Source organism: Colobus angolensis, unplaced genomic scaffold (assembly GCF_000951035.1).
Source record: "Colobus angolensis palliatus isolate OR3802 unplaced genomic scaffold, Cang.pa_1.0 Scaffold157, whole genome shotgun sequence".
In the NCBI taxonomy this organism is placed as follows: Eukaryota; Metazoa; Chordata; class Mammalia; order Primates; family Cercopithecidae; genus Colobus; species Colobus angolensis.
Genome location: NW_012114677.1, coordinates 2,145,366 through 2,165,809, shown reverse-complemented (window position 1 = coordinate 2,165,809; position 20,444 = coordinate 2,145,366). Strand labels below are relative to the sequence as shown.

General features: G+C 59.9%; 1 protein-coding gene across 3 annotated transcripts in view; it reads right to left on the bottom strand.

Moving 5' to 3' along the window:
• Positions 1-20,444, bottom strand: part of GAK (cyclin G associated kinase) — an 81,729-nt gene that overhangs the window by 38,537 nt on the left and 22,748 nt on the right. For 2 of the 3 annotated variants that reach the window (XM_011936794.1, XM_011936795.1), the window contains 7 exons: positions 16,691-16,833; positions 10,764-10,889; positions 8,108-8,197; positions 5,409-5,544; positions 4,915-5,027; positions 2,410-2,500; positions 909-1,032 (listed from right to left, as the gene is read on the bottom strand). In XM_011936794.1, the coding sequence (XP_011792184.1) occupies positions 909-1,032; positions 2,410-2,500; positions 4,915-5,027; positions 5,409-5,544; positions 8,108-8,197; positions 10,764-10,889; positions 16,691-16,833 (823 nt within the window). Of the gene's footprint in view, positions 1-908; positions 1,033-2,409; positions 2,501-4,914; positions 5,029-5,408; positions 5,545-8,107; positions 8,198-10,763; positions 10,890-16,690; positions 16,834-20,444 lie in introns of all 3 variants that reach the window. The other variant, XM_011936796.1, reaches the window with a different exon arrangement.

The following is a 20,444-nucleotide window of genomic DNA, read 5'->3' as shown; positions in this document are numbered from 1 at the left end:
GTACACGTGCAGGTGGCTCACACACTCACAGGCACTTGCACACATGCGTACACGTGCACACGGCTCACACACTCGCACACATGCATACACGTGCAGGTGGCTCACGCGCTCACAGGCACTCGCGCACATGCGTACACGTGCACGCGGCTCACACGCACTCACAGGCACTCGCGCACATGCGTATACGTGCACGCGGCTCACACGCACTCACAGGCACTCGCGCACATGCGTATACGTGCAGGCGGCTCACACGCACTCACGACGCCCTTGAGCTGGTGCGACCACCGGGCCAGATGAGCAGTGCAGTGTGCTCCTGGGCACCCAGCTCCTCCAGAAGAGCCAGCACGTGGACCCCGCAACGCAGAGGGGCCGCACTCTGGAACATTCCCAGTGCTCTGTGAGCAGAGGCTGCCGGGCCTGTGGGCCGATGTCAGGGGCCATTCCCGCACAGATGCGCCCTTGGACAGCCCACCCAGAGGGAGACTTTCTCCCACCACAGGCTGGGACCCACCTGGCCTAAGTCTGAGTAACTAGGGCTTTAACTCAGGGGACTGGCTTGGTGAGGCACCACCACAGCTGTTTCACCCAGTTTACACCAGAGTCCCGGGAACAACCCAGGAACGCCCCAGAGTGAGGGGCGTCACCACAGCAAGGGAGGGGCAGGCACAGGCGTCTCCCCAGCAGGGACTTGCCCCCAAGGCAGTCAATGGAAAGGGATCTGCCCAGCGCTGTGGGGTGCTGGGCTCATGCCAACTCCCTGGGAGAAGCAGGTGACGCTGTCCCACTGCCTCAGGGGTGCCTGTGGGGCCTGATGACCAGCTGTTCCACCGCAGCCAGGGAGCGAGCGCCAGGACTGCAGCCTGGAACGAGCACACGGCAGGTCCAGGGCTCTGGAGCCTCACACTCACTTAGCGACGGACTGTATGACCTTGGAGGAGGTGTCCTTGAGGTTGGTGAAGAGCCGCTCCGTCCCACCCCGCAGAATGTCCAGGAAGCCGCCGTAGGGCTGGTCATACTCCGCCAGGGCCAGGCCTGCAGGGAGACACAGTCTCAGCAGGCCACAGGGGCTCGGTCCCACCTCCCCAGGCGCGGGTTGCTGGCTGGGCCCACGCAGCGGGAGCAGGGAGCGGGTGGTATGGCCAGGCCCCCAACCCACACGTACCCAGCAGCAAGCCAGGCCTCAGCACTGGCAGGTCTGACCCTGTCCTCAGCCTTTCCAGAGACCCACAAAGTGGCCAATCTGGGTGCGAAAGGGCTATGCGGCCGCCTCAGCATAGCTGGGGCTGGGACTCTGTCTGCAGGGATAGGCCAGCCTCACGGCCACAGCTTCAGGCCACCATAACCCTGGAAGTGAAGGCAGAGTGGTGGCCCCTGGCAGCACCAAACAGACGGGGCACTGCAGAGCCCAGCAGCTCGAGGACTCACCCTTCCTCCAGCCAACAGAGACACAGCCGGCCAGTACACCTGCATGTGCGGGACCCACACTGCATGGACCGGGGTGCCCCAGACATGGAGCTGAGCTCCTCCCTAGGAAGCAGAGCTGAAGGACCCAGGCGAAACCTCCCACACCCCAGTGGGGATGGGGGGCAAGGTCAGGAGGGGTCAGGGCCATGCAGAGCTGTGTAACCAGCCGCTGCCTGTCGGGGTCACGTCCTCAATGGCTCACCCGGAACCTTCCAGAGTGCTCGCGGCACAGAGTCCCAAGAGCATGCAGCGTCTGTCTCTAGGGCCCTCTCCCTTCTTCACCAGCTGAGGGCCCTCCAGGGACACCCAGGCCCATCACAGGTGCCCACTCCTCACGTGGCAGAAGGGACCACCTCACATTAGTGGCACCTCACGTAATTGTCTCCCCACCACCCTCCGCCGTCCAATGCCTGCTCCTGCACCCCAGCCTCAGGGTGGCTGCCCCAGTGAAGGGTTCACCTTGCCCACAGCAGGCCTGGCCCTTCATCCCCAGCTCCTGGGAAGGAACTGGGGATGCCCCCTCCATCCCCAAAAGGGGTGTCTGTTTCCTTGGGGCCTTGGGCTGTGCCAGACGCTACAACGTGATCTATGCTGGGGTCTTGGCCATGGTGCAGGCTGCCTCCCACAGAACCCCTGAGCGAGGCCGCCTGGTCGCTTGGGCCCGGTCTCCTGGGCTCTGCCCTGGAGCCTCTTCCCTTGGCTGGCTTTAGTCCGAATCCCGTCCCCCTCCTGAACTGCACCAAGACACCAGCTCTGCTGAGCTCTGTGAGCCCCAGTGAACTGCCAAACCCGAGGGTGCGCTGAGGGACCCCGACCTCGCAGTTGTCTCCGGTGGGAGAAGAGGTCCGGGAGAGAAGGACCCCAGACTCCGTCCTGATGTGCCATGGGTGCCTGGGGCACAGCAGGAGCGAGGGACGGGTGGTGGGCGCAGGACGGGACACTCACCTCCACCGTAGCCACTGCCAGCGGGGCCCACAAGAGGGGGTGGCCCTCGGGACAGCACGGTGCTCCCGTAGCCTCCATTCTGCTCCAGGAGCTGTGATGATGAAAGTGCAGAGGTCAGTTCTCTGAACTCCCACGTCGGGGGAGGCATGGCATGGGTGCCCTCAGAGCTCATCCTTCTGCTCCCCGATCTACGACACAGTGCAAGGAAGGAACTTCCCACAGGCTAAAGCATCAACTGGAACTCAACAAACAAAACCACGCATGCAGCCCTCATCCCCTCACCCCGCGGCCTGCCTTGGGTGCTCAGCGCTCTAACCCAGCTTTTCAGACTCTTGGGCTGCAGATTCTGTTCCTTTTCCTTTTCTCTCTCTTCCCAGTCTGTTCAACCATCTTTTTTTTTTGGTAGAGATGGAGTCTCGCTCTGTGACCCAGGCTGGAGAGCTGTGGGCGCTATCTCGGCTCACTGCAACCTCCACTTCATGAGTTCAAGCAATTCTCCTGCCTCAGCCTTCCGAGGAGCTGGGACTACAGGCATGCACAACCACGCCCAGCTAATTTGTTTTATATTTTAGTAGAGATGGGGTTTCACCATGTTGCCCTGGCTGGTCTCGAACTCCTGAGCTCAGGTAATCCGCCTGCCTCGGCTTCCCAAAGTGCTAGGATTATAGGGGTGAGCCACCGCACTCAGCTTTTTTGTTTTTTTGAAACGGAGTCTCACTCTGTCACCCAGGTTGGAGTGCAGTGGCACGATCTCGGCTCACTGCAGCCTCTGCCTCCCATGTCCAACCATATTAAGCAGACACATGGCCTGTCTGTCCCAGGACGTTCCATCGCTTCAGGTCCTGGGTTCTGGGGGCCACCCCGTGCGGCTCACTACCTCCTGGGGGCAGTATTTTATCTCACTGTGAGCTCAGCTCCATCGTGGACTGTGTTTTCTGGGGCAGTCGGTTGGCCTGAGCAGGGTCTAACGTTTGTCCCCATGGGGTCCTGGCCTAGAAGCACTCAGATCAGAAGCACTGAGGGCCCCGCCCCATCACTAGCGGCCGGAGTCTGCCCATCTGCCCAGCGGCACCTCCTCCCGCCCCCTCAGGAATCCCTCCAGCGCACTCGAGGGTGCAAGAGGCCACACCTCCCCGCGAGCCACCGTCCTCTGTGACCTCCGGGGGAGTGGGCAGGCGTTTCCTGGAAAGAGCCACTGAGCGAGGGGATGCGAGGCCCAGGCTGCTGAAGAGCGGGACCCCCGAGAGTGATCCCTTCCTGCCGCTCTCTGACAGCCCCCGGGAAGCTTGCTGAGAGGCCACCAGCGACATCAACTCTCCCGCCTCAGAGCGCCCCACACCTCAAAATGCTTCCCGCACCCAGCATCAGGGCTCCCTCCGCCGGTGCACCCACCACAACGGCCGCCAGGGAGGGGACCACAGCCTCTCCCTGTCTGCACTGGGCTTCCCAGCACTCCCCTGCTCCCAGGTCTCCCTACCCAAGTGGCCCCCAAGGAACTGCAAACCCTCCACTCAGCCCAAACCTTCCTCCTCCACAGGGTCCTGTCCTCAGACAGGGACTCCAGGCAGCAGCTCTGACCTTCCCTCCCCATGCTCCACACCCACCGCCTAGGTCAGCTCCACTGCAGTGGCCTTGGAGGTTCTGGCTTCCAGCTACCAGGGAGTGGAAACGACCCAAGGGCTGAAAAGGGGACAAAAAGCAGGAGCCAATAGTGCTGGGTCCTTGGACACGGACCCCTGTGAGGGCTGCAGAGGGTCCCTGCGTGTCCTGACTGGGCCCTGAGCTGGGATGCCCAGGGGCCTGCCTGCTCCCCGTGAGTGGGGGCCAGGCCGCATGTCTGCTCTGCCTCGAGGATCTGGTGATGGAGATGGTACATCCTGTCCATGGCTGGGTCAAAAAAGACTTTCACGAAAGCATCTTCCAGCTACCACGTGCTGCTGCCTCCCAGGCCTCACACTTCCACAAAGCATGTAGCCCCGTGGGCCTCAGTCTCCCGGTCTCCAGGCCCTGATGCTGCCAGCAGCCACGGGTACCTGGGAGCGGTCCCTGGCCGGGCCCAGCCTTGACACCACTGCAACCAGGACATCCAGAGCTGAGCTGAGGGCCAGAAACACAGACGCAGGAGCAACTCCCGCCGCTCCAGGACGCCCAGAGCTGAGGGCCAGCTGAGCTGGCCTAGACACTAAACCCGAGAAACAGACACAGGAGCAATTCACGCCACCCCGTCAGGAGAAGAATCCAGAAAGGCACCCACAGAACTCAAGGAGGCCAGAAGAGCGTGTGCAGAGTGTGAAGACCTTGGCAACGGCCCCAGCGTGCCCCAGGGGTCTCGGCCCTGGACTGCGGTGGTGCCCCTGCCCATGCAGGAGGGCCCTCAAGAGCCTGTGGCTCCACACTGAGGAGGGCAGGGACCCCCAGGATGCAGGGTCCAGATGAAGCGGCACAGCCACGTGCCACCCTCCCCTCTGTGATAGGAGACTTGGGGCTCACGTGTGCCTCCCTCACCTCTGTGATGGGAGACTTGGGGTTCACGTTGCGGGCGGCCGCGATCTCCTGCAGCTGGTGCACCACCTCGGCGATGGACAGCCGCTCCTCCGGGTTCACCTGCAGCATGGCGCCTGCGGCAGAAGCACAGCGTGCTCGGCCCCACGGTTCCCCAGACGGGTCGGCAGCCCCTGCCCTGGCAGAGGTCACAGACCACCAGAGGCCGCTCCCTCTACACACATCAGTGACATCAGAAGTAAGGAGGGAGCGGCAAAGGGAAGAACAAAAACCAAACAAAATGATCGAAAACCACCACTCAGAGCACCGCAATTTCACCGGCGGGGCGGGCGGCAGGGGAGCTGTGGGGAAACCACCAGCAGGGACATTGTCAAAACCACAGTGACGGGCGGGAGCGGGGCGGGGGAGCAGTGTCCCAGGCTGCGCGGGGTCTCCAGAACCACGCGAGGCCCATGCTCCAGGGTCCTGCCCCACGCACGCATCCCAGCAGGACTTACGGATGAGGCTGTGGAAGACCGTGTACTGCGTGTCGTGCGGGGGGATCGAGTATTTCCCATTGACTATTCGAAGTTTTGCTCCATCCTCAAAAGGGTGCTGCCGGAAGCACAGCAGGTACAAGATGCAGCCCAGGGCCTGCAGGGAGAGCACGGGTGACACCCAGGCCTGCGGGGAGTGCAGTGGTGACACTTGGGCCTGTGGGAAGTGCAGGGGTGACGTTGGAGCTATGGGGAGAGCAGGGGTGATGCCTGGGCCTGCAGGGAACGCAGGGGTGACGTTGGGGCCGTAGGGAGTGCAGGGGTCGTGACGTTGGGGCCATGGGAAGAGCAGGGGTGACACCTGGGAACTCGGGGAGTGCAGGGGTGACACCGGGGCCCACGGGGAGCGCAGGGGTGACACCGGGGCTTGCAGGGAGTGCAGGGGTGACGTTGGGGCCATGGGGAGAGCAGGGGTGACACCTGGGAACTCGGGGAGTGCAGGGGTGACACCGGGGCCCACGGGGAGCGCAGGGGTGACACCGGGGCTTGCAGGGAGTGCAGGGGTGACGTTGGGGCCATGGGGAGAGCAGGGGTGACACCCGGGAACTCGGGGAGTGCAGGGGTGACACCGGGGCCCACGGGGAGCGCAGGGGTGACACCGGGGCTTGCAGGGAGTGCAGGGGTGACGTCAGGGCCGTGGGGAGTGCCGAGTGATGCCTGGGCCTGCGGGGAGTGCAGGGGTGACGTTGGGGCTGTGGGGACAAGGGTGTGAGAGGAGCACTGCAGACACGGAGACTGGCTGAGGGTGGCCCCTTCCTTGGGGATCCTGGGAGTATAGTCCATGGTGACACAAACATCACTTGACTGTGTGGAGCTGGCAGCGCTTCCCACGGCACGGGGAGGCCTGGATGCTCCACCTTTATTCACCACAAAGAACTGTCCAGGTGACAGTGTTAAACGGACTCCAGGTTCTCAAGATTAAAAGGTTCCGTTCAGGCTGGGCGCAGTGGCTCATGCCTGTAATCCCAGCACTTTGGGAGGACGAGGCGGGTGGATGACAAGGTCAGGAGTTAAAGATCACCCTGGCCAACAAGGTGAAATCCTGTCTTTACTAAAAATACAAAATTAACCAGGCGTGGTGGTGGGTGCCTGTAATCCCAGCTACTCAGGAGGCTAAGGCAGAGAATCGCTTGAACTCGGGAGGCAGAGGTTGCAGTGAGCCAAGATCGTGCCACTGCATTCCAGCCTAGCAACAGAGCAAGACTCTGTCTCAAACAAACAAACAAACAAAAAGGTTCCTTTCAAAATTCAGGGGTTCCCACACTCCCTGAGGATCTATGGGCTGGTGGGACCAGCACAGACTCTGCTGTGTGCTATGTGAGGGGCAGGTGCCTGTCCTGTCCTTGGCAACAGCAGAGCCCCACTTTTCAGACCTGACCCCACACAGAGTGTAGGGCACGGGGCAGAAGCTGCAGGAAGCAGCCCCCTCAGTCCGCTCGGGATTTTCCCAGAACTGGCCTCAATCAGTGACTTCTCGTCAGTCACCCAGTTTCGTGAGCCCAGAGGAGGGACTGGGGATGACTTCGGCATCAGGATCTTATCCAGTCAAGAACAAGAGCTCACACCGGGACCCCAGGCTGGGTAAGAGCCGGCCAGGAGTGTCCTCGTGCGGGATGTGCAGACGGCCAGTCACCGGGGCGGGCCGAGAACACAGGCAAGGACCACGGACACGGCCCCTTCCTTCCACACTCCTCAAGGGACAAGGGCCTCGGCCTGCGGCCCCACGGGCTGTGTGCAGCCCACGTGCTGCGGCTGATGGCAGGGCCGTCCCAGCCCTTAGGCAAATACGCTACAGAGAGCCAACCACCGCATTTGGCGGCTGAATGACGGGGTGAGGGGACGTCAAAGGAACCACAGGGCAGGACGTCTTCCACACACGGTCACCCTCGGTCAACGGGGACATGGCCTTGGAGAGGTGCAGGGAAGAGGGAGGAGACACCACAGGAGACACCACAGCCTTCAGGCTCAGCCCTCTCTCTGGCCTGGCTCTGAGCAGGGGAGCTGAGCACACCAAGGCTGGGGTGTGGCAGGGATGCTCCTGGGTCAAGGCACTCAGGACCAGACGCACACACGGGGCTGAGGGAAGCCTCAGGCGGACCCAGCCACGCAGGCTCTGGGCCAACCCAGCCGCACAGGACGCCCCCGACTGCTACTCGATTCATCCCCATTAGAAGAAGTCAAGGTTGGGCCAGGCGCGATGGCTCACGCCTGTCATCCCGGCACTTTGGGAGGCTGAGGCAGGTGGACTGCTTGAGCTCAGGAGTTTGAGACCAGCCTGGGCAACATGGTGAGACCACACCTTCTCCCAAAAATACGAAATAATAGCCGGGCATGGTGGTGTGCACCTGTGGTCCCAGCTACTCAGGAGGCTGAGGTGGGAGGATCCCTTGAGCCCAGGGGCCGGAGGTTGCAGTGAGCCTGAGCAGAGGTCACACCACTGCACTTCAGCCTGGCCGACAGAGGAAGACCCTGTCTCCAAAAACAAAAATAGTAGTAGTCATGGTGATCCTTAAGGAAAAGAAAAAGAAAAGGGGAGTGGAGGAGAAGAGGGGGCTGAGGAGGCAGGCCAGTTCGGAATGGCAGGTGCCCGGCCCATGCTGCCTTGGGTTGAGTAGGCCACACAGAGCCAGGTACCGCCACCGAGAGGTGCCGGACCTCACCCAGATATCCTGCTTCTCGCCGATCGGGAAGTTGGAGTACAAGTCTATGATTTCTGGTGTTCTATACATTGGTGTCGTATTCCTCGTGATCTGAAAAAAACACAAACATTTCAAAGGAAAAGTTGCACCCCACAAACAGTATTTTGTTCTGTTGCATCACTTTCGTGCAGCTTTCCAAATGCACAGCAGACCGAGGAGCAGCCTGCCCCGCACACTGTGCCCCGGGATGACCGCAGGCCGGTCGGCCCCATGTGCCAGCTCCTCCGTCATCTTCGGCCTCGGCGCGCTCCTTATGATGAGGACTGAGTCATTCACCTCCCGCAACCTCCTACGGCCTCCCATGCTTCACGGCACGTCGGCACCAATGCACTGACCTGCTGCGCGCCGGATCCGCTTGCTGAGAAGGGTGTCTCACCTGCCACAAGGGCCCCGCTCCAGAGTGGCTGCACCCATAGCAGCTTCTGTGACGCCCAGAGCCCCAGGGTACGTGAGAGGCTGTGGGAGGAGGAAGCTGCCCACCAAGTTCACCCAACTGGTTCAAGGTTAACAAGGGAGAGCTTCACAAACATACAGAGGCACGTGTGAGAGGCAGAGGCTGGGGCCGCAGAGCTGTGAGGAGAGAGTGAATCTCCGTGCACGGCAGACACACAAACTCCACCCTCAGCTGCAGATTCACAGGAGAGCAGTGGGCAAGTGGGCTCTGCAGTTAGACAGCAGGACAGCCCATGGCCTTGGGCAGGCCACAGTTTCTTAAATGGAACGGGAAAATGAAAGCTGATGGAAAGCAGGATAAAGTGACCTCCACTGGAAGACCTGTTTTTCAGGAATGACCTCCCTGAGGCCGGAACAGTCAGCTACAAATGCAAGACACAAGAGCAAGAAGGCCCGAGCCCAGAAAGCACAAATAACTCCCACCGCTCCAAGACACCGGGCGAGAGCAGGCTACGCGTGGGCAGGAGACGGCATCTATCTGCCCATCTCTGGAAAAAGGAGCTTGGGAGGAGAGCCAAGGATGTGAGGGGCTCAGAAGGAGGGGCTGTGAGAAGGCACCCTGTGTTTTCAGCTCCACTTTCTGTTACCTTCAACTGCTTTAAAAAATAAAGTCTGTTCAGGCCAGGCGCGGTGGCTCACGCCTGTAACTCCAGCACTTTGAGAGGCTGAGGCAGCCAGATCGCGAGGTCAGGAGTTTGAGACCAGCCATGGCCAACATGGTGAAACCCCATCTCTACTAAAAATACAAACAATTTTATTTTTTGTATTTTTAGTAGTCCCAGCTACTTGGGAGGCAGAGGCAGGGGAATCACTTGAACCTGGGAGGCGGAGGTTGCAGTGAGTTGAGATCATGCCACTGCAGTCCAGCTTGGCGACAGAGCGAGACTCCATCTCAAAAAAAATTAAAAAGTAAAAAAAAAAGTCTGTTCATACAAATAGGCAGATAAGCCCAAATGCATTTCAAGTGAGTTGACAGAACCACTCCGGAGGAGGAAACGCACCCCAGCACTTCTACAGGGAGCCCTCAACAACTCGTCCTGGGTCTCAACCGCAAGTGCGGAGGGAAGGGCTATAGCAAGCCCTGGGCCTTGCAGGATCTGCTTCCTCGGCGCCAGAGAAGGTGGCCCTGAGACTGTGGGCTGTGCTGATGCCGACCAGGCCCTCACTGAGGAGGAACCGTGGCCCCATAGACGTGCTAGAGCTGCAGGTGCCAGTGCAGGCCCGTGGTTCTGCCATGTAGACGGGTGTGTGCTGTGTGGGGCGTGAGCACCCACGTGTACTGTGCATGGCACGTGAGCTCAGAGGGCCTGGGGGGCTGCCTGGCCTCCATGCTCAGATGCTCCCTGCCCCCACCACTCCTATTTTCTGCTCTGTGTTGTTTGTACACATTACATACACTTTTTATGCAGTGTAAGCTAGCTGTAGGAAAATGCAGAAACTGCAAATAAGCAGCTTGGGGAGCCTTCGGAATGGATGCCCCAGGGGCCCCACCAGCACCCTGGTCCCAGAGCCTGCGCCCCTGCGGTCCCTGCCCTCTGCCCATCCCAGGAAACCCCTTCCCATCCACCAACGCCAAGGGCAGCTCTGCCGGTTCCCATCTCCTTTTGGTCTGAGTCTCCCTCAGGGGCACGTGGACCCACCCAGACTGCCACAGGATGCCGTCTGCTCACACTCAGAGGACGTGCCACTCACTCCCCTGCAGGGGTCTCGGGGACGGAGCCGTCCAGTCTCCCATGCAGATATATTTCTAAGTGATTCTTTTCTAAATCAGGCACTTTGTGTTTTAAAGGATAACAGAGTTCTGGGGAGGGATGCTGGAACAACTCTGCAGGGGTTTCTGCCACCGAGCCGCCCACTGACAGTGGCCACAATGATAAAGGACTGTTATGCACATCTTACCATGACCAAAAATCCAAGAAAAACACAGCCCTACAACACTCAGGGGCGAGACTGGGAGGACGATGGGGGGGAAGTGCCGCATTCCACATCTCGAGGGCGCGGCCGCTGACCCGGCCACGGAGGCCGGCCTGGGCGATGCTGCTCAGGTTCTGGCTCCAGGACAGCTGCACGTCCGCACTCAAAGCACCCCGGTGGGAAACAGCACTCAGGGCGCGGAAACGCAGGAAGGGCCAGCTTCCCCCAGCACAGGCCGCGCTCAGCTCACCTCTTCCTCCACCAAGGCTCGCCTCTGGGCGCTCCAGCTGTAGTCGGGGTAGTGCGAAATGGTCGTGGCACTGCCAAAGTCACACAGCTTAATGGTCCCTTGATTACTAAGCAACAAGTTCTCAACCTGCAAAATTCCAGAAGACAGCCCCATGAACTTGGTGTAGACAGAGACAGGACTTCAGGGAAAACGCACGGGTGAGACACAGCCAGGGCCCTTTGCAGACAGCGCTCGCCCAGGGCCGCGGCTGCAGCACCTCACACCTGCGGACACAGCCAGCCAGCACAGGGTGCATCTCCGCACCGGCCAGCACGGGGTGCAGGGGCTGCGTCAGGCCTAGGCAGAGGGCTCTGGCGGGGGGCCCAGCCTGAGAAGCAGGCCCTGAGGGCTTGAGGGATTTCACAGAGGTCAGCAAAGAAGCCTTCCTCAAAGATGTCTTAAATAACTTCTGATCAAATGTAACATGTGTAATTCAGAAAAATAAAAAGCAGAAAGAATAACCCATAAATCAAAGAAAGATAACTCAATTAATAATGGGTTAATAAACAGGGTTGGGCACAAGGGCTCACGCCTGGAATCCCACCACTTTGGGAGGCCGAGGCAGGTGGATCACCTGAGGTCAGGAGTTCAAGACCAGCCTGGCCATCATGGTGAAACTCTGTCTCTACTAAAAATATAAAAATTAGCCAGGCGTGGTGGTGGCCGCCTGTAGTCCCAGCTACTCGGGAGGCTGAGGCAGGAGAATCGCTTGAACCCGGGAGACGGAGGCTGCAGTGAACCGAGATCGCGCCACTGCACTCCAGCCTGGGCGACACAGCGAGATTCCATCTCAAAAAAAAGTATACAGAGACACACAGAACCAGAAAGGGCCACACAGTTGTGAAGCCACATTGTGTCTCCTGGTGTGGCTCTGGTAACAGGGCACAGGAGCTCGGGCCCAACAGGGAGTCCAGCGAGCACCGCTGAGAAGCCACGGACGCCAGAGGCCGCACGCGTGACAAGGCGGCAACGCAGTGACTCAGCCCCACACGGCACACACCTGTCTTCACGGCAGAGCCATGGCAAACAGCCGCCAGCACCAGGCACCCACGTGGAACAAGAGGAGAAAGCCTCATCCCACAGCTCACACAACCAAGGAAGCCTCAGCCCCAACATCAGGGCAAACCACAGATCTTTCTGTGACAGCCCAGAGGAGACAGCCCAGAGGAGACAGCCCAGAGGAGCTCCTTCTGAGACAGGAAAGGAGCAGCTTCTTCAACCAGACAGACAGCACAGACGTGGCGGGACGGCCAGCATGGGCATCCCCTCTGGAGGCTGAGAACAATGCCAGCACAGAGCTCTGGGAGGGCAGCGTGCCAGCCACAGACGGAAGGTGCTTGGCACGCACGCGGCCCGTCCGGGCTCCCACAGGCATCGGGGAGAAGGCAAGTCGGGGAAAAGGCAGGCACTTCCCCAGAGAAAGCCCAAGTTCTGACAAGCCAGCCTTGTCGACAGGAGAAAAACGCAAACCAAGGCCACGGGCACCCAGGACAGACTGAGGGAGCAGCACCCGCCATGCCCTGAGCTGGCAAAGGGCAGAGCCGTGGCACCCAAGAGTGCAAGGGGATGCCCAGGGTTAGATGCCAACACTCTCTGACCACGGTGGCCTGCAGACCCCGGTCCTAGAGAGGACGCCTGCTCCGCGGACCAGCAAGCTGGACAGGCTGTCCACACGGTGCAGACAGGATGGCTCATCATAAACATGGGAAAGAAACGGACACGCACGCCACCCACGGCCGACCAGAGAAACCCAGCGAAGCCAAAGGCCACCACTGGCCCTCGAGGAGATGCAGGCCACACTCGGACAGACGCCTCTGAAGCACAGGGCTGAGCAAGAGAACCCGATGCAGAGTGCGGGGCCAGGCTCCACTCACAGGACGTCCAGAGGAGAAAAGATCAGTGACCCTGGCTCGGATGCAGACAGCGGGGAGACGCAGCAGCACGCGGCCACTGAAGGCCCAGGAGCGCCCCGCCCCCTCGCGTGTGCCCGTTCCCATTCTACAGCCAACAGAGAAGAAGTTGTGTGCACAGCAGGACAAGGCACGGGGCAGGTGAGTGGGGCCACGCGTGCTGCCTGCCCCTCCGCAAACAGCCGTCCAGACTCCTGCAGTGGTACAGGTGCACACCCGCGGGCTGCGGTGCTGGCCTGGGCTCCTGCCACGTCATAGTGGAGCAGCGGCAAAGACCAGCGCTGTGAAGTGCAGGCCTGGCTCACAAGCCCTGATTCTTCACGAACTTCAACCCTTCTGTTACCGTTTTCTTTAACATATACACTCAAGCCGCGCTACACGACCCATCGCACTTCAAAAACGCAAACCAGGAAGGTCTCGGTGCCATGAGAAAACCTGCCACTCAGAGCCTCCTCAGGAAGAACCACCCAGATGGCAAACAGCACCTTCCACGGCAGGACCGGCCCCTCCTGGAGCCCTGCAGCCCCTTCTGTCAGAACGGGCCTCAGGCACATGGGTTTCTGGAAAACAGAAGGAAGAGAGGGAGGGAGGAAAGGAAGGAGCAGGAGCAAAAGGGCCTGGGGCTCAGGCGACGGCTCCACGGCAGCGCCCACAGGCTTCTCAGGTGAAGGCTCCACGGCAGCGCCCACAGGCTTCTGCCATGGGGCATCTGCCCAGCTGGCCACCTTACACCCTGGCATTCTAGGCCCTCTGAGTTCAGGAGACAAACGACAAAGGCCACCCTTACCCATATTCAACATCTACGTGAAGACACCTGTGCTACAAAGTACGGGTGTACAGCCAAGTAGAGAAAAGGCGGCCCTAACCAGAGAAACGCAGAGGGCAGCTGTCAGCCACAGCTTGGCCCCAGGTGGGCTGAGGCAGAATGAGCCTGTGTAGGAAGAACAGCTCGGTCTGGGGGCCCGCAGCTTGGGCACCCCCACCCAGGGCACACAGGGAAAGCTGGGGGGCTCCAGGGCCTCCTAGGTACCCACAAGCAGATGCTGGAGAGGAGGTGGGCCCAGGTGGCCGCATGGGCAGACATGAGCCAATGCACTGGGTGCAGGGCCAGGTAGACACAAGGACACAGCTCCCACCTCAGGTCACACAAAGTCAATTCCAGGTGGACGAAACCTCCAGACACAAGCCAGGTGGATTTTAGCCCCTGGAGGAGCAGCTGGGGTGGGTGCTGGGAGCAGGACCTGAAACAGCGCCGTGCTCCACAAGAGACGCCACGGGGCTGGGGCCTCACTGGCCTCCTCGTCCCCTCGGCCGGATCATCGGTGGAGAGCCAAGGACAGCACAGGGAGTCCTCCACAGGCCGTGGCCAGAGGCGCCGCTCCAGATTAGGGAGGTCTGAGAGATGCCACACTTTGGGAAAACTAGGGCAAAAAACAAGGCTCGGTTCCTCCCACCTCACTGCAGATAGTGGTGTCGAAACTACACAGAAAATGTCCTGGCCGGGTGTCGCGGCTCACGCCTGTGATCCCAGCACTGCGGGAGGCCAAAACAGGAGATCATCTGAAGTCAGGAGTTCAATACCAGCCTGGGAAACATGGTGAAACCCTGTCTTTACTAAAAATACAAAATTAGCCAGGCATGGTGGCAGGTGCCTGTAATCCCAGCTACCCAGGAGGCTGAGGCAGGAGAATCGCTGGAACCTGGGAGGCAGAGGCTGCAGTGAACTGAGATTGCGCCACTGCACACCAGCCTGGGTGACAGGGCAAGACTCCGGCTAAAAAAAACAAAACAGAAGGGGAACAGGAAACAAAACAGAAAAAAAACTGGCCACGGTGGCTCATGCCTGTAATCCCAGCACTTTGGGAGGCGAAGGTGTGGGGCTTACAAAGTCAGGAGTTCAATACCAGCCTGGGAAACATGGTGAAACCCTGTCTTTACTAAAAATACAAAATTAGCCAGGCATGGTGGCAGGTGCCTGTAATCCCAGCTACCCAGGAGGCTGAGGCAGGAGAATCGCTGGAACCCGGGAGGCAGAGGCTGCAGTGAACTGAGATTGCGCCACTGCACACCAGCCTGGGCGACAGGGCAAGACTCCGGCTAAAAAAAACAAAACAGAAACGTCCTCACGTCCCCAGAGACATGGACAAAAGCATCTGGGAGTGACGAGGCTTTAAAACTCTTCAGCAGGCTGGGAGTGGTGGCTCACACCTGGAATCCCAGCACTTTCAGAGGCTGAGGCGGGTGGATCACTTGAGCTTAGGAGTTCCAGACCAGCTTGGGCAACATGGCGAAACCCCGTCTCTACTGAAAATACAAAAACTAGGCAGGCGTGGTGTGCGCCTGTGGTCCCAGCTACTCAGGAGGCTGAGGTGGGAGATCACCCGGGCCCAGCCAGTCAAGGCAACAGTGAGCCCTGTCAGTGCTGCTGCACTCCAGCCTGGGCTGTAGAGCCAGACTCTGACTCAAAAAAAGAAAAAAAAATACCCCAAAAGACCTCTTCAGCAAAAGCAACTGCTTCAGCAAGGAAGACGAGAGCCACCATGGGCAGGCCGGGCACAAGCTTCATGGATATGGGAGAAGCCTCACAAAGTCCTGCGTGTTTTAAAAAACACTGCGGGAGTGAAAACTGGGCCACAAACAAGACGCCGGCAGCACAGGCAACATTTAGCAGATTATGAGAATCCATAAGCTGCTCCAATGAACCAAACACACAAGCCAGTGGAAAAAATTCTAAAAAGGCAAGAAACAAAACGAAGTTTACTGAAGAGCGAGACCTGAATGACTATAACAAACATTCAACTTCATTAATATCAGGAAAATGCAAAATCACAACCCATCAGACTATGCTTCCCCAGCAGGCCAGCCAAAATCAACACAGGCAGCCCAGCGCACGGACGGCCCACGGGGCGGGACTGTCCTCTGTGGGGCTGTGGGAAGTAGCCGCGTTACACGGAAACCACACAGTGCCAGCGGTAGCACAGAGCGCAGGCCCGGCCCCGGCCCAGAAGCACCTGTGTGGCGGTGTGGTGGGCACGGAGGCAGCGCGGGCCCAGCCCCGGCCCAGAAGCACCTGTGTGGCGGTGTGGTGGGCACGGAGGCAGCGCGGGCCCAGCCCCGATCTAGAAGCACCTGTGTGGCGGTGTGGTGGGCACGGAGGCAGCGCAGGCCCAGCCCCAGGCCAGAAGCACCAATGTGGTGATGGTGTGGTAGGCAGGGCGGCCCTGTTACATGCAGCCAGTGGCTCATGCCCACATCACAGCAACCCTGGGATGCCACGCCTCAGAGAAACCTGTGATGATAGCAGAGATGGGCAGGGGAGTCTACCCATGAACGGAATGGGAGGTGCAGCGGGGGGACAGTCAGGAAGTACAGAGAGCTCCCCTCAAGCTGAGCAGGTAAGGGGTCCAGCTCCCCATCCCAGCGCCTGTGACAGGGCCAAACAGAGGAGCGCCCGGCTTCCTCCTGGCTCCAAGAGGCCAAACCAGGGAGGGACTGTGGAGTGCAGGACTGCCCAGGGGCCGAGGAAGGGGCACGGGGTGAGCAGGAGTGGGGGGCCTTGGCCAACACCTCCGGGGGGCTGAGGAAGGAGCGTGGGGTGAGCAGGAATGGGGGGCCTGAACTGACACCACTGGCGAGCACCCTTGTCTGCAGCTCCCCACGGAGAACGGAGTGAGCAAGCGCCCAGCACGGGGACCTGGAATTCCAGACGGAAGCTCCAGGCTGTGAGCACCCCGGCTGCGAGTGAAGGCCCCCAGCACAGAGGTGGGCCATCCCCTCTGTCGGCAAAGGCCTGTGAGACAGACGGTAATTTTCTTCAGGGCTGGAAAGGCGACGTTTCTGGAAGATCCGCTTTCACCGCTGAGAGGCTCACGCACATCTTCTGGGTGAGATGGTGCAGCCTCACCTGCTCTCACCCTCACATCCTAACCAAGCGGGACCCCCCAGAGGCTGCGAGCCACGTGTGGAGGGAGCCGCTACCTTGAGATCCCTGTGGATGATGGGCGGCTTCTGCCGGTGCATGTGCTGCACGGCACGGCACGTCTGGTAGAAGATCTTCAGAACCGTGTCGCACGACAGAGGACCTCGAGACTCCATTTTCTTCAAAAATTCCACCAGCTGCCCTAAAAGAGAATGAAACTCACATGGAGGCAGGAGAACAGGGTCTGGAGGCAGGAACCTAACGCTGTTTCACCTGGACTTCCCAGAGCTAAATGGAGAGGAAAACTCGAACTTCCCACGCCTGAGGAACAAAAGGACCAGAGGTGACTGACTCCCTTTGACCTTTTCTGCCTGGCAGATGGGAAACTGCCTGACTGCAGGTCTCCTCTTCCTTTGCAACTTTGTAACTTCAACCTTGCCTCCAATCTGATTCCTAATCAATCAGATGTTTGCAAGGAGTGTGACCTTCCCGTTGGCTGCTTTCTGCAACCATCAGGCTGATGGCAGGTTACCACCTCGTTTACATGAGGTGAGCACCAAGTGGCCAGTGGGAAACCTCTGGGGGTATTTGGACCCGAGAAAGTTCTGCATCCAGCCCCTTGAGCCGCTGCTCGGGCTACCCCCACGCTGTTGAGTGTACTTTCGTTTTCAATAAATCCCTGCTTCCGTTCTTTTGTCGCTTCATTCTTTGTTTGGCTGGACGTTTTGTCCAATTTGTTCAAAACGCCAAGAACCTGGACAATCTGCAGTCACCACCCTCTCTTGTTAACATCACCGTGGAGCTATCAGTGCTCTGCCCTCCCTGGCCCCAGGCCACGCTACGGACTCTGCACCACCCCCAGGCCACGTTGCGGACTGTGCCATGCCAGGCCGTGCTTCAGGCTCTGCCACACCCCAGGCCACATTAGAGACTCTGCCACGCTGGGCCATGTTACAGACTGTGCCACGCTGGGCCATGTTACAGACTGTGCCACACTGGGCCACACAGCCTTTTCCAGCTGCAGTCCCAGTCGAGCTCACCCTGAGTGCCGCTCCCACCTTTCCTTCAGCTGCTGCACAAAGGGCTGCGGGTATGAGGATGCCCACCACAGCCCCGTGTGGGACCACTGCCCAGCGGCAGGGGTGGACCCGGAGCAGCCCCACAGTCAAGTCACAGAGCAGAGGCCAGGGGGCAAGACGCCCAAGCGTCACCGAAGCAGCAACCACACCGGCGTCCCGGCAGCTGAGTCTGCGAGCCGTGAACGTGAGAACCACATTGGTGTCCCGGCAGCCGAGTCTGCGAGCCCTTAACATGAGAACCACATCTGCGTCCTGGCAACCGAGCCAGGTGTGTCATTAACATGGACACAGAGAGAGATGAGTACAACTACACAAGTGCTCAGACCTCTAAGAGAACACTCAGTGTCCTCAGATGACAAATGATCATTCTCACATTCACACAGTCTCAATGCCTGCACACGGCCCACACCCTGGGGAGCCTGTCCTGCCGTGGCTGGCACCTTCCCGGTAACCCTGCCCTGGCCCAACCAGGAAACCAGAGGTGTGGAGCCGGGACGGCACGCAGGGCTGAGGACCTGCTGGGGACCAGAGCATTCTCACTACCAGTCACCCCAGCACCCCTATGCGGCCCCCACAGATGCGCAGACCCGACCCATCCTGCTTCTACCCTGCTCTTACCCTGGGTCTTGCCCATCTCAGTTGGCCACAGCCCACGTGTGGCATCACCCCTGGAGCCTCTGCATCCTGTGCTCCATCGCTTCAGCCCCAAGCTCCTGCCTCTGCTCTCTACCCTCTGCTCATCCCACTCCACGCCCCGAAGGCCACCACCCACGCAGCCCCAGAGCCGAGGCCAGCACCACCACCCACGGAACCCGCACCCAGGGTCTCCCCCACGCTGCCAGGGCTTGTGTCCCCAGCCACACCGGCCTCCCTTCCTCCCGGCCTCAGGACCCCTCACACACTGCTTCTGCGGCCAGGATGCCTCCCAGACAGCCCCTTCCGCTCACCTCCCAGGGAACCAGCTCTGCCCAAACCACCTAAACGTGTGCCCTTCTCCTGGGACTCATTCTCCCCCTGGGTCTTTGAGCCACCCAGTGATCTGGCATAGGCATGGATCAGCTGTGTCTGGCGAGTCACTGAGCCCCTGGTGCCTGCACACAGCAGAGCGTGCAGCCGACTCAACTCCACTGACAACAAAGGCATGGCGTGAGAGCCGGATGGGACCCACCACAGCTCGGGCTGGGCCACACTGGAATCGACTCACACACCGGACTCACCTGTGTGCCCCAGCACGGCCCAGCACTGCCCCCGCCTGCCGCGGAGTCTCCAGGCACCCAGCTGAGGGGCCCCCCCACTCCCCCAGCTCTGCCAGCCTGGCCCTCAACCCCAGGTGGAGGCCCTCCCAGCCCCCACCACAGCTCCCTTAAAAGCTTTGTGCCGACCCTCAGAGAAACAGGGGGGCTCTCAGGAAAAATGAGGGGCACCCACAGGAGGAACAGGGTGCTTAGAAAGAGAGGAACAGACCCGGGAGAGGCGAGGCCAGGCCCGGGGAGTCAGAGTGGGAGTGGTTTGCCCTCTACGCTGGCTCCAACATCATGGATGGGCGAGTCCGTGTCAGCGGTAACTGGCCTCCCTGTTCAGTGCCTCATTCTCAGTGAGAATAAATGGGGTGTTCAAAACTAAAAATTCTGTATGTGGCCGAATGGGGAACGGCTACGTGGCTCTTCCCTGAGAGTGCATTGGAGGGGCTGCCTCACGGGAGGGGCCAGGCACATCCCCGGAGTCCGACCTCCAGGCCTCCAGCGAGCCCTGTACCTGCAGCTGCACGGGGGAGCCCACGTCCCTCCTGCTTCTCAGAGATGCCGCGGCTCTCCCCTGGCACAGCTGTGCCATCCACAGAGCCCTGCGGCTCAGCTCTCCAGCCGCACATGCTGCTCCAGACGGGCAGTCCTTGGGAGTGTGCCGGCAGGTTGTGCAGGTGTTAGTTTGCCTCATGTATTTATGACTTGAGGGGCTGGGCCCGACCCCTCTCCTTCCCACACTACCCCATGCAGGAGCAGCGCTGAGCCGCTGGTTCTGGCCCCACCCCCGCCACTCCCTTACGCACACTATCCTGGGAACACACTGGATACCAAGCAGCTTCAGTTCTCACACATGTCGCTCAAGCTTTCCAAAGCCGGGATGTCTAGAGCCAAGATTTACCCCTTGCAAAGGCTTTCTGATCTCCCACATGATGAGCAAGGGACATAAACAGCAAAATATCTATCACTAGATCAACAGGAAGCCCCATCTGGCCTTTATTCAAGTTGCCCCAAGTGTGCTGGGCAGAGGGTGGGGCAAGGCGCACACAGCAGGCAGGCTGCAGCCCCAGGAAGAAGCCCACGGCCTCGAACAGAAGACGCAGTGATGCATCCACACCAGGAAAACCAAGCAGGCTTCTGGATGGCATGAAGCGACCGCACGGTGTGGAAAGACACCTGAGCAGCACCCTCGCCAGCGATCTCAGCACCTCAGGAGGCCTCAGCGGGAGGATCACTTGAGCCCAGGAGTTCAAGACCAGCCTGGGCAACACAGTGAGACACCATCTCTATGAAAATACAAAACGCAGCCAGGCACAGCGGCCAACACCTGTAATCCCAGTGCTATGGGGGGTCAAGATGGGCAGACTGCTTGCGCTCACGCGTTCAAGACCAGCCTGGCAACGTGGTGAGACTGTCTCTGAGAAAAATTTACTCTTGAAAATTAGCTGGGCATGGTGCCAGCCTATAGTGCAGCCTGTAGGTGGTGCACGCCT